The 13,987-nt window shown below is 34.5% G+C and overlaps 1 protein-coding gene across 1 annotated transcript in view; it reads left to right on the top strand.

The window, feature by feature from the left end:
* The window catches only part of PPP3R1 (protein phosphatase 3 regulatory subunit B, alpha), a 93,284-nt gene that overhangs the window by 76,991 nt on the left and 2,306 nt on the right, over positions 1 to 13,987 (top strand). The window contains exons 3-5 of the mRNA XM_043982670.1: positions 5,729 to 5,905; positions 10,091 to 10,150; positions 11,067 to 11,251. Of these exons, the coding sequence (XP_043838605.1) occupies positions 5,729 to 5,905; positions 10,091 to 10,150; positions 11,067 to 11,251 (422 nt within the window). The remainder of the gene's footprint in view (positions 1 to 5,728; positions 5,906 to 10,090; positions 10,151 to 11,066; positions 11,252 to 13,987) is intronic.

The following is a 13,987-nucleotide window of genomic DNA, read 5'->3' on the forward strand; positions in this document are numbered from 1 at the left end:
CACCGCAAAGCTGCCCCAAATTTTGTCAAACTACTTTTAAAGAATAATTAGTACCTGTACTTTGCAGATTATTCTCAGAAATTAATAAAGACAACATCCTAGCAGAATCCTTTTATGAGACAAATGTCTTCTAATATCCAAATCAGGGAAAAATAAAACAGAAAAGGAACACTATTGCAATTAATGATTATTAACTAAAAAAAAAAAACTTTAAACACAATCCTGTTAATATATTCCAGTGATTTATCCCAGAAATATGACCATGGAATTACAAATTAATTTTATTATTTTATCAAATTCTGTAAGGTATCCCTTCAGTAATTTAATTTGTTTTGCATTACAAGTATAAATTAACTTTGGTATTTGTTTCATTTGTTCTATATTGGCACAGCCTAGCCCTGCAGCATAGAATATTCCTCCAGCTGTATCATGTACAGTGGGTGTATTTTAGGACCTTTTCCAATTACCACAAAAGTAAAGCAAAGATGCCTACACTCCCTTTATTATTTGAAATAGTTAGATAAATATTAGCAACAGCCATAAGACAAGAAAAAGAAATTAAAGGCTTAAAGATAGGTAATGAAGAGTTAAAACTATCCCTGCTTGCTGATGATCTGATGGCATATTGAAAGTCCTAAGAAATGAGCAAAGTTACTATTGAGACAATTAAAAAACTTCAGCAAAATTGCAGGCTACAAAGTAACCCCTCAGAAATCAGTTGTATTTCTAATAACAAAATCCAAGAAATAATAATGGAAAAGGAAACCTCATTCCAATTAACTACAAAGTTTATAAAGTATTTGGGAATTGAGCTACCCCATACAGAAGACTTGAGGCTCAATTACAAAGTGTGCCTTAAAGAAATAAAGAACAGTGTAAATAGGTGAAGGAGTATTCAGTGCTCATTTCTGGGTCATGCCAATATTCTTAAAATGACAATTTATATTTATATTTTATGCTAATTATATTAATATTTTTTATTTGATACAAATAAAATTACCAAGGGAATACTTTATGGAATTTGATAAAATAATGAGAAAATTTATTTAGAAAAAGAAAATATCTAGAATGTCTTTGTTTCTTTGTTTCTTTTTGCAAGAGATCTAGAATTTCAAAGGAAATTATGAAAAAGAGGTAGGGACCAAGTGGAATAGCACTTCTAGACCTGTTATAAAGTAGTAGTCATCAAAACTACCTGGTACTGGTTAAAAAGTAGATAGGTAGATCAGTGGAACAGACTAATCAAGGGAGAATCAGAGACAAGGGAACTCAATAACCCAGTGTTCAATAAATTAGAAAATATGAATTATTTAAGAAAGAATTCTATTTGATTTAAAAAATAAAAACAAAAATGCGGCAGCTAGGTGGCACAGTAGATAAAGCACTGGCCCTGGATTCAGGAGGACCTGAGTTCAAATCCAGCCTCAGACACTTGACACTTACTAGCTGTGTGACCCTGGGCAAGTCACTTAACCCTCATTGCCCCACTCCCAAAACCCCCAAAACAACAAAAACTTGCTGGGAAAACAGGAAAGCAGTTTGGCAGAAATAACATCTTACACCACATTCTACATATTCTATCTAAATTGATAGGCAACTGTAAGTATTAAAGATCATACTAGATAAATTTGAAGAGAAGCACATCATATATCTTTCACAGCTGTGGCTAAGAGATATATTCCTAACCAAACAAGGGATAGAGATAATTACAAAAATTCAGATGAATAAGTTTAGTTACATGAAATTGAAAAGCTCCTGCACAGAGAATTTCAAATTTGAAACTTGTTCAGAAAAGGAGAATAGCCATTTTAGGATATAAAACATCTTATTACAGAGGCATATCATAACATCAAAAAAGATATGATCTTGGGAAGGTAAGCCCATTTGCTAGAAATGACATATTCTTGTATATTTTCCCTCTACATCAGAACCCATTTGAAGTAAGTTTACTGATTTTTCTTAGCAAATAAGGAAATTATTAGGAATATTATTAAATTTAATTTTTCTACTTTTATATAATTGGAAGAGTAGTAGCAAAGTTTTTGTCATGCTTTGTGCATACCTGAAACATTCAGAGCTACTTGTTTCATTACTGGAAATTGAAGAGAAAGTACTCAGCTTCATGACTTCAAATAAGTTAGACATTTCAGACAAAATAGGCTATCTTTGGATCTTATGGTTAACAAGAGATTGATTGCCACACTGACCAGAGAAGACAAGCTTAGCCTCTCTTAAGTCTTTTTCTTTTTTTCTTTCTTTCTTTTTCTTTCTTTCTTTCTTTTTTTTTTTAAAGATCAGGGATTTCTACCTGGGAGTGCCAGGATAAGGGAGTCTGTAGATAGATAGCCAGGTTGTCCATGAACTTGGATGGAATTACCTCTTTAGTTTCACTATTATGAATGCAGGCAACAAAACAATTGTTTTGAGAAGAGGTATAAAGGCTTCACCAGGCTGCCAAAGGGATGCACTGCACAATAAAAAAAGTTCAAAGGCCCCCTGCTTTCAAGGATTTATCCCTGTTGGTGAAGATTTAAATACAGTTAAAGATGATGTTGGTATCCTACTGCTACAAAATCTTTGGGCATGCACCAGCCTCTGTTATTCTTTTGCAGCTCCACATTTAGTGGAACACAGTGTCAATGAAGGGCAAGGAATTCCTGTAAAGCCAAAAGTCAGAAGAATTTCACTGTTTCCTGGTTTCCATCTTAGTCATAGTGCTATAGCCAACTAACTTTCATTATTGTATATATAGATGAAAAATGTAGCAACAGGACAATATCTATAACGGGAATAAAGCATTGATACATATCAAAATACTTACAAAATACATTGTCAGTCTCAAAATAACACTAGCCATCAGTTAAACTATTAAGTTAAAAGCAGAATTGTTAAACACAGCAGGGAGGGGGCGTCATCTAGCATTTATTGTCTACTGTGTGCCAGGCTAAGCACTGAGAATTTAAAAATTAAAAAAAAAAAAAGATAAAAGATAGTCCCTGTCCCCAGGGAGCTCACAGTTTAATTGGGGAAATACCTTTGAAACAAATCATATACAGGATAAATTGGGAGTAATCTCAAAAGGGAAGGCACTAAGATGAATAAGGATTGGGAAAAGTTTCCTTTAGATAGAGGAATTTTAGCTGAGCCTTGAAGGAAGCCAGAGAAACCAGGAGATAGAGATGAGGAAGGATGGGGGATGGTCAGTGAAGATGCTCTCCAAACTGGTTCAGGAAAAACCGGGGCAAACCTTCATGAATGAAATGATGATTGGACATTTCTGTGCTTTTCATTTTTCAGCAACTAATCAAATTTTGCAAATGTCAGAGAAGACTTCTAGTAATATTACTCATGGGAAAGGTGCCCCCTGCCCCAGAGAAAAGGAAATCACTGTAACTTTTATGAAAGACTATCCTAATATAGTAGTTAATAGTATAGTATGAACAATTTCAGGATCCGGTGATCACATTACTAGAACAGATGTGAATATTCAAGTGCCAAAATTAAAATGTTTATGAATATCTATGAAAACATAGTACATATTTCCTAAGTTAAATAAATTATTCAGAACATTTCTTGGTCTGAACTCATTATTACTGTCTTGTTTATTCTAATATGTTTCAGTCACTTCTTTTGTTTTACCTCTTTAGTCTTTTTAAAATCTAGCTCAGAAAAGGAAATAGGATGTGGAAGACAACCATAATTTTTTTGTAAAAGTAAGCCAAACGTGGCAGATGTAACTACTACTGTCTAGTAAAGTGCATAGGTTTTGTAACAGTTATTTTTTTGTTTTGTTTTGTTTTGTTACTGACATCTGGAAAAGCTTTTTTTTCTTACTTTTCTATTTGGGGCTATTCATACTATTCAAATTGTTAGCATAGTGCAGTGTAAAAAAATACTGGATTTGAAATCATAGAACTTAGATTCAGATCCCAGATCTACCACTTAGTACCAACGTGACTTTGGACAAATTATTTTATTTCTCTAAGCCTATTTAACCGTTTGTGAAATAGGGAGATTGGACGAGATGGCCACTAAGATCTCTTCCAGATTTAAATCTATGATTCAGTCGGTTAAAAGCATTTATTAAGCACTTCCTATGTGTCAGTCACTGTGTTAAGTACTGAAGGTATAAAGGAAGGCAAAAGATAGTCCCTGTCCTCAAGGAGCTTACAGTGTAATGGAGCTACAGAGATAACATGCAAACAACTATCTAACAAATAACATGCAGAATAAATTGGAATGAATGCCTCCTAAGGGGAGGCATTCATATTAAGGATGATTGGGAAAGTGGGATTTTAGCTGTTACTTGAAGCTAGGAGGGAGAGGATCCCAGGTATGCAGAGTGGCCAGTGAAAATACTGGTAGTGGAGAAATAGAGCAACTCATGAGAGGAACAGCAAGGAGGCCGGTGTCCCAGGAGATGGCATGGTAGAGTACAGAAGACCTGGAAAAGTTGTAGGCGATCAGGGGATGAGGAGCTCTAAACACCTGAGGATTTCATATTTGATCCTGAAGTTATAAGGGAGCTACTCGAATGAACTGAATTGGGAGAAACTTTAGGAAGATCAGTTTGACAGCTGAGTGGAGAGGAACAGGATTCATCTCCCAGAGAGACTTGGGATAGCATAAGACAACCAGTAGCTTGTTGGAACAATCTGGGAATGAAGTGAGGGGGACCTTGTATGGGATATGTTTTGAAGGTAAAATAGATAAGACTTGGCAAGAGATTGGATATGGAAGTAAGAGTGAGGAGTCAAGGATGACTTTGAACTTCTGTGAAGTTCCTAAAGATTAGAATTCTCCCAAGGTGGAATGGGCTACCTGGCTGGGGGGCAGGGGGGGTTCCCCCTCACTAGAGGCCTTTCAAGTACAGAGAGATGGATAACTTACCTCTAGGGCTTGTTGTAGAACTTGTTTAGCTAGGACTTGGAAATGTCTAAGATTGTACTTGGAACTTGCCTCAGGTTATATGGCGAGTTGCTTCAGTGAACTTGTACTAGAATCCAGTGCTGATTTTGCCTAAAATTTCATGCTCTTTCCCCTACACCAGGGCTTCTTAAACTTGTTCAACTTGTTACCCCTTTTCATCCAAGAAGTTTTTATGTGACCCCGTGTATATAGATATAAAAAATAGCTATACAAATCAAACATTTACTGCACAACTTTCCCCAACCCTCGCATTCATGATCCCGTATGGAGTCATGACCCACAGATTAAAAAGCTTTCCCCTACACCATGCTGGCTACGTATGTTTTCTTATCATTGTAAAGGAAAAGTATTTTAAAAGAATTGAAATTGAATGTTTTTCCCCCGTATATCAGTTGTTTGGATTAAGAATAAGAAGGATAGTGCTTTTAAATAGCATCAGGGATTTAGTTGTCTTAGTAGAAAGCCACATGACCATTAAGATAAGATAGCATTATCAGATCTTTCCGTGAAGTCCTGGGGACTCCCACTTACAGTTAATGAATCACTGGGCCTGTGTTATTATGGCAGGCATTGGCAGAACAAAAGGTAACAACTATAAAATTTGTTAAGCATATTTTGGCTTTAGCAGAGTGATGTTATAGGAATGCAGAGTTAAAGTATATTCTATCATGGCAATTGGAATTGAGTTACTGAATTGCCAGGAAAATAATGAATTTGCTCTATGATAAACTTTGTATAGTAAAATTGATTTTTTAATCATCTGTCACCATTTCTTTTTTATTTTTTTTTATTTTTTTAGTTGATGCTGATGAAATTAAAAGGCTAGGAAAAAGATTTAAGAAGCTTGATTTGGACAACTCTGGTTCCTTGAGTGTGGAAGAGTTCATGTCTTTGCCTGAGTTGCAACAGAACCCATTAGTACAGCGAGTAATAGATATATTTGACACAGATGGGAATGGAGAAGTAGACTTCAAAGGTAAGAAATTAGTTTTACTGTAGAATCTTAAGAAATATATGTTCCCTTCATTACAGTTCTTGTGCTCACAAAGTTCTGAAAATTTTTAATGTCTTTTTGTTCTTACTCAAATTGCAATAAGGTAGTTTCCATATATAGCAGTCCCTGATATATCATAAAAGTTTTAAGAGGCTTATTTATTGGTACAAAATTAGTTTGAGGAAAATAAGAAAACTTATATCTCACTCTTCAAAATACCTAAATAAGCATTTTGATCATTATTTTGCTTGTGCTTAGAAAATGATCTTCAACTTCTATTAGCTATGTTGATTTTGTACCTTATGGGAATATATGGTATGAAATTTTAAATGGACTAAAGTTAGTAAAGTTAGTAAGTAAGTATTACCTTAGCCAGGAATATTTTACCTTAAATAATATGGATTTTACAGTGATAATCTACTATAGTTCTACAATTGTTTTACTAATAGATATTATAAATTTGGTGCCATGTTTTTATGAAAACTTGGACATTTTCATATCCTTTAATACTGACAATTGTGATTATAAAATGCATCCTCTATTTTTTGTTATTGGTTATTAAGAAACTAGATTTTTGATTGGATTATCATACTTTGGCTATCTGTTTAAGACAGGATACAATTGACCAGATATGCCTAAGAAGCAGCATGGTGTTGTAAACTCAGATTCTGAAGTCTAGACTTAGATTCATTGACCACAGACAAGTCATTTAACATCTCTGCTACTCAATTTCTTCATCTTTAAAATGGTCGTAGTATTTTTAGTATATGACACCTCACAGAGGTGTCAGGAAAATACTCTATATACTCCCAAAGTGCGGCATAAATAGAAACTATTATGATGGTTTTGCCAGTAAAGAATGAGAGCATTTTAAAGAAAAGTTATAACAGGGTTTGTATAAATGATTCTAAGATATTTGAAAGAAAAAAAACTCTAAAGTTCTTGCTCTGGAAAAACATACTGCAATAACTCTTAAATTATTCTTTTAAAAGAATAATGAGGGGGCTGCTAGGTGGTGCAGTGGATAGAGCACTGGCCCTGGATTCAGGAGTACCTGAGTTCAAATCCAGCCTCAGACACTTGATACTTACTAGCTGTGTGACCCTGGGCAAGTCACTTAACCCCCATTGCCCTGCAAAAAAAAAAAAAAAGGCAATATTAAAAGAATAATGAGCTTTGTTTTTTCCTAGGAGTGTGCAGAATGGAGGAACTAAATAGTTCATAAGATGAGTGATGATTTCTTAGAACAGTGACCTTGTATATACTAGGCACTTAATATTTGTTGATTTTTGATTTGATCTTGGAGCTTTCGTTATTGGATATGAGTTATTTGTAGACCTTCATCACACTCAGTTTTCAAAAGCTCTAGAATATTATGATTATTAATCTTTATTATCCGGCATCCATAAAATGTAAATACTGCACCTGTCTGACCACCTATTCTTTTTTTTTTCCTTCTGTGGCAACAAGTTGTATATAATAGAATACTGATGCTTTGATTAAAAACCGTAGTTTCCCTCTTTCTGTCTTTGTCCTATTGAGGCAGCTAGCTCTGATAGAGCTCTGGACCTGAACTTAAGAAGACCTGAATTCAAATCCAGTTTGGGAAGTTCCTGGTTGCTTCCCACCTCCCTTGTCGGCTCTATCTCCCACACTGGGGGTCCTATACCATTTTGTTCAGGTTCTACATACCCAGTGATCTGCTGGGTGCCAAATTTGGTGGTACCTGTGGTAACACAGTAGGTAGACTGCTGAGCCTGGAAGACCCAAGTTCGATTTGGCCTCAGACACTTATTAGCTATGGACCCTGGACTTAATGTCTGACTCTATTTCCGCACCTGTAAAATGGAGATGGTAATAATAAAACATACCTCTCAGATTTGTTGTGAAAATAAAATGAGATAATATTTGGAAGGAGCTTTGCAAACCTTAAAACTCTACTGGCTGCTGCTGCTGCTGCTGTTGTTAGTATCTGCCAAAACTGGGTATGCAGTCAAATGAGAGGAAGGTGTAATTGACCTCTTTTCTTTCCTACCTCATAGAGGACAGAGCAGATACAAATTCTAAAATAAATAAATTAGACTTGTGTCTTTGAATGCTTTTTATTATTGTTTAGCATTTAAATTTCATAAAGGTATTCATGACAAATCTTTATAAGTTCAGTAATGATATCCCTTGCAGAATTTCAAATTGTTTTGATCTGTGCTGAATCAGTGGCATTTATCCAGTTATGCTGGTGGACAGGTAAACCACAACAGCTCTCATAACATATTTGGTTGGGAAGAACAAATCATATCACTTTGCTTTACTGGTTGCCCTTCTTCCCCTAATTGTGGGCATTCTTTAAGTCCCCTCTCTTTCTCTCTTCTCTCCCTGTTGATGATAATATTACATTCCTATTGTTTCATTTGTTATTTCTTTAGAAATGACCTCCACCTTTATGTTGGGTTTCTCTCCTAAGGTTTAGTTTTAATGCCCCAACTCCAAATAACTATCCAATTGCCATCTAAAACTAAAAACTGGACTTAATATTTTCCTAAAAAAAAAAATTGGCCCTCCCAATTTTCCTATTTTTGTTAACAGCAGCACCATTCTCTCAGTCACTTGGGCTTGAAACATCAATCTTCTTTTGCATCTTCCCTTTCTTTCACCTTAAAATCTGGTCATTTGCCATGTCCTATTGATGATTCACATCCATCCCCTATTTTCTAGTCCTGTTACTGCCACCCTGGTTTCATGCTTTTATTATCTATTCTTGGGTTATGGTCATAACTTCCTAACTTCTTCCCCCAATTTGATATCTCCACACCAGCCAAAGTCCATCACTGAATGCACAAGTTTGACACCATGATTGCTCTGCTCAGAAACTTCAGTGACTCCTGTGATCTATAGGATAAAGTACACATTCCCTTCTCTGGCATCAAAGCCTTCTGTATGCTAGGTCCAATTCACCTTTCCTTGTCTTTATAGTTCTCTGTTTGACCTTTCCTATATATTTTTCTCATTATACTTTGTACTATATTTATATGTCTCACCTATTTACTAAATTATAAGTTCCTTGAGGACAAGAGCTATATTTTTTTTGTATGTACACAATCTTTCTCACATATTAAAGTACTGCAGTGGAACCATGATCTCTTTAGTCTAGATAATTCATTGGTAAAGATTGCAATCTACTCACTCATGCCTTTTCATCTCATGTTGTTTTATAGTGAGGATCAAATGAGGTAATATATGTAAAGTACTTAGCACACCTTTAGCTGTTGTTATTGTTATTCCCTCTAAATGAAGATGAGAATAATATTCACGTAAAATGGTTATATTTTCAGTTCCTACCTTCTGGGTTGCTTTGATGTTCAATATATAAAATGTTTGCAAACCTTAAAATACTGTTAATGCCAGCTATTATTACTAATGCTATATGATCAGGCCCCCCCCCCCAATCTTCTTTCATTTCTTGAATGATACATTCTCCTACCATCTCTTACATGTAAATTATCATTAGCAGTCTACCTTTACCTACTGTATGTCTCTCTATCATTCTTTGAGACTTACAGTTTTGAGTTTTCAGAGATGGTGGTATATTCTATGATTTACACCATATAATGAGGAATGATGGTAAAAATCTGGCTTTTTTTTTTTTTTCCAAACAGGGATGACTGTGCAATTATCTATTACAATTCAGCTTGCTTTCTTCTTCCTATTCACAGTCTAAACAATCAACATACTTCAGCTATTAGGTTTTTTCCTGTTTGGATTGTTAGGTCAGTCTCATGAGGAGCTGTGGATTTTATTGAAAAGCCTTTATATTAATTTGGGGTTTGATGCCATCTACAACAGGAGCATCTGAGGACTTCATTAACTATAAGAAATCTATCTACCACATAGCAGAAACTTATTTGAATCATTATCATTGTCTTTGTTGGGGTAGCTCTCGTTAGGCAAGGTGTGATGTATTTCTGTGTATTAAGGATCGATCAAGCTACAGCTTTTTGAACATAACTCCTTCCGTGGTTATTACAGTGCGTTTGTTTATTAATGCATTTTCAGATTTTGAAAATGGGTGGAAATGCTTTTACTATGAATATGTAAAATAATTCTTTTTTTAATGGGAAAAATATATCCATCTGATTTATAAATATTATTTTTGAACTTTCTATATTTTAGAATTCATCGAAGGAGTTTCCCAGTTCAGTGTCAAAGGAGATAAAGAACAGAAATTAAGGTGTAAGTATCTTATTCATTGTATTTTGATAGAATAAAATAGTTTCCATATTGTAGTAACTACTCAAAAAATATATAATATATAATACATGATACTTATTATGTACTTTTAAACAAAGAAAACTTCTTTATCTAAGAGTTTTGGTGTAGATGTTAATGGTCAAAATTCTAGTCAAGGATTTTTTGAGGGATTTCTACCTAACACTTCTCAGTCATAGGATTTAGCACTGGAAGGGACCTCAGAGATCATATTTCTCAGTTTACAGATAAGGAAATGGAGGCCAGGAGAGCTGAAGTGGTTTGTCCAGTGGTGCTCAGGTAGCCAGTGTTACGGTTGAGATTTGAATTGAGTTCTAATGACTCTGGATGAAATTTTTTTCTTCTTCTTCTTTACTGTACCACTTTCCACTTGTTTCACTTTCTATCTAGATAGAGAGAAGTATGCAGGCAACATTTCATTTTCCTAAAACTTTCTCATTTAAATGTTTTTCGTAGAGTCAGTTCTAATACTTAATGCTTTAACTGTTTGGAGTAGTGGATATCATATTTAGTCTTATAAATTGTTTATCCAACCACAAGTTCTAACATGTTATAGAAACACTTTTTTAAAAGTCTTTAGACTCAGCTTTTATGAAAGAAATATATTACTTTCTTATTCTAAAGTAGAAGTTCTAAGTTTTTGCTGAGGCATTGGATAAATGTATTTTTTGACAGAAATATAATAAAACTATAGTATTTGTAGGATAACTTAATGGACATGAGGCCTAGAAACTAAACCCAGAAGTATTGGTAGTTAAATTGCTTTCAATTTTTTCATAAAACATATTTAGGGATCCTCTAGAATTGCTTATATAATATCAATGTGTGTGTGTACATGTGCATCATATTGGCTATTGAGTATTCTTTACTTTTTTAAAAGTTGCTTTCCGAATCTATGACATGGATAAAGATGGCTATATTTCCAATGGGGAGCTCTTCCAAGTGCTGAAGATGATGGTGGGGAACAATCTGAAAGATACACAATTACAACAAATTGTAGACAAAACCATAATTAATGCAGATAAGGACGGAGATGGAAGAATATCCTTTGAAGAATTCTGTGCTGTACGTATATGTATTACAGATTTTTCATTTAGTTTTAACTTACAGAAGCCAATAGTTTGGGCAAAAATATTTTTTAAAACATCTTGCATCTTATTTATATTATATCATTTAGTTCTGCTTTGCCATTCTACATAGATATCCTGTTTTTGTATCACAGTTTTTTGCTTATCATATAAGTAATTTTAAACTCTTTTTAAATGAGTTGCTTTATTTGTTACATTAAAATGAGAAAACTAAAATATTTTAATAGTTGTGGGGAATTAATATTCATTGATAACTTGATGAAATATTGGTAATATGGTATAAACTAATGGCACCAGTAACTGAATTCTCATTGAGTAAATAAAGTTTTTAACCATAAAGTTGAATATACTAGTGTAGTTTAAATTCAGTTTCTGTGTTGACAATTTTTTCTGCATGTTTCTTTTATGTGTGATGCTGCCTGTTTTCCTTAAACATGAGCTTTACTACAACAATGTCTTTTTAACAATTGGTTGGGTTTAATTATGCAATCTGATTGTAGGAATAGCATTTTTCTATTATTAGAAGTACCTGTGAGGAAACTATGTATAGTAGAGTGTTGGATTTTTACCTCTATATTTACTAGTTATGTGACTATGAACAAGCCACTTAACCTGAGTTTGTTTTTTCATTTCTGAAACAGAAAAAAAAATTTAAGACCTATATTATTTGCCTTAGGGTTGTTATGAGTATCACATAACATTTGTAAAGTGCTTTTGCAGGGTCACTTAGCAGAGAACCAACCTCAGTTTCACAAAAACCTGGTCTCAGGTGCCTTCTCTGACCACATACTATATGCATAACCCTGGGGAAGTCACTTAAATACTCACCTCCTCCCAGTGCATTCTCTAAGGCTCTAAGCTGTACAGCAAATTCCTTTCTGCATTGGTCCTATATAGGCCTTCCTGAGATTTCGTACAGCAGTGAAATTATAGGTCGTCCCATTAAAAAAAAAATGTATGTAATTGTCAACCATTAACATCTTCCTGTCACTACTCAAACTATTGTTAGAGAAAGTGCATCTTTTGGGTGCAGTGGATAAAGCACTGGCCCTGGATTCAGGAGGACCTGAATTCAAACCTGGCCTCAGACACTTGACACTTACTAGCTGTGTGACCCTGGGCTTAACCCTCATTGCCCCACCAAAAAAAAAAAAAAAAAGCATCTGTTCAACAAAGATATTTTTAAGTTCTGCATAAAATAATAAGTGTTATATAATATATATGTATGTATGTATATATTCTCTAAATCTAAGTTATAAGGATAGACTTACAGAATATATTTTCTGAGAAGTTATAAAGTGTTTGTGCAGGAAGAACAATCTAAGAATGGAGGTATAAAAGGTCTTGCCATGTCTGAAAAAGAGCAGAGCCGATCACTGGCTGAATAGCAGAGAGCATGGGAAGGGGAGTAGTTGCTGACAAGGCTCAGGAGTCAGACTGCAGCCAGTTCTTGAACATTATCTTTCCAGCCCCATCCCATTTCTCCTTTTCTCACTGCCACTGCAGAGAAAGTTTGCTGTATAGGTGTTAATAAAGTCTTGTCTGTAAAAGGATTGAAGGAAGCTTCTGAAGAAAAAGCAGGCTCAAGGAGCATGGTTCATTTTGCCACCAGTGAAGGCATGTGTTGTTGAGGGTGAGAAGCAGCACAGGATTGAGGGTGTGGGTGAGGCCAGGGCCAGACACAGGCTGGAGAGGGAAGGAGGGGAGGAAGAAGTCTCTAGGGAAGCTTTAGGGATTTATTTTCCCCTTGTTTCCTCCCACAAGCAGCAGCAGTCTGGGAAGAGAGAAAACTCTCAGGAGCATTGGTAGAGCGTAGCCACAAAGCTGGGGCAGCTTGTTTTGGTTTGTCAGGTGGCTGGGTACATGTAAAGGAAATGTGTTCAAGTCAGGGACTGTGCCTGTATTTGGGATGCAGATGATTTTATATTTAGATAACATAAATCATTATTCATTATAGTAACTATTTTGTTAAATAATAAAGTTGTATCTATCTTATTAGATAACAGCACTATTAGGTATCTTATTAAATAATAGCTATTTTATACTTTGTATAATTATACATGTATAACCCATATCGAATTGCTTACCGCCTCAGGGAGGGGGAAAGGAAGAGAGGGAAGGAGGTATAAAAATTGGAACCCAAAACTATAGAAATGTTTATTACAATTAAAATAGTTATTTTATTAAATACTAGTTATAGCTATATGATTAAATAGTAATAGTAATTTTGTTAAATGAGTAGCTGTTTTATTAAATATTAGCAGCAGTTCTATTAAATAATACTAATAGTTGATATTCTATCAAATAATAGAATTTATGCATATTTAAGTTCATAAGAAAATGATAGAGTAATTTTCAGTTAGTGGCTGTTTTGTTAAATATATTAGCTGTCATTAAATGACAGTAGTTTTATTAAATAATGGTAGTATTAGCTATCCTATCATTTAAGTCCATAAGAAAATGATACACAGTAATTTTCACTCATCTGTCATTTCATTTCTTAATAGGTTATTCTTCTAGAATAATCAGGGAAGCTGTATTGGATTTTCAGAACAACTTTTAAAACTCAGTTTTACCATCAGCTATTAAGTTCCCAGAGCACAAAGAAAAAGGCCTGTGAAGTTAGCTTTTCAAATATAATTCAATGTCGTTTTTATGTGGATTAAAAATTAATCATCTGTTGGCTTGGGGCGGGGGGGGGGGGAAGAGAGAG

The sequence above is a fragment of the Dromiciops gliroides genome, chromosome 2, assembly GCF_019393635.1.
Source record: "Dromiciops gliroides isolate mDroGli1 chromosome 2, mDroGli1.pri, whole genome shotgun sequence".
Classification (NCBI taxonomy): domain Eukaryota; kingdom Metazoa; phylum Chordata; class Mammalia; order Microbiotheria; family Microbiotheriidae; genus Dromiciops; species Dromiciops gliroides.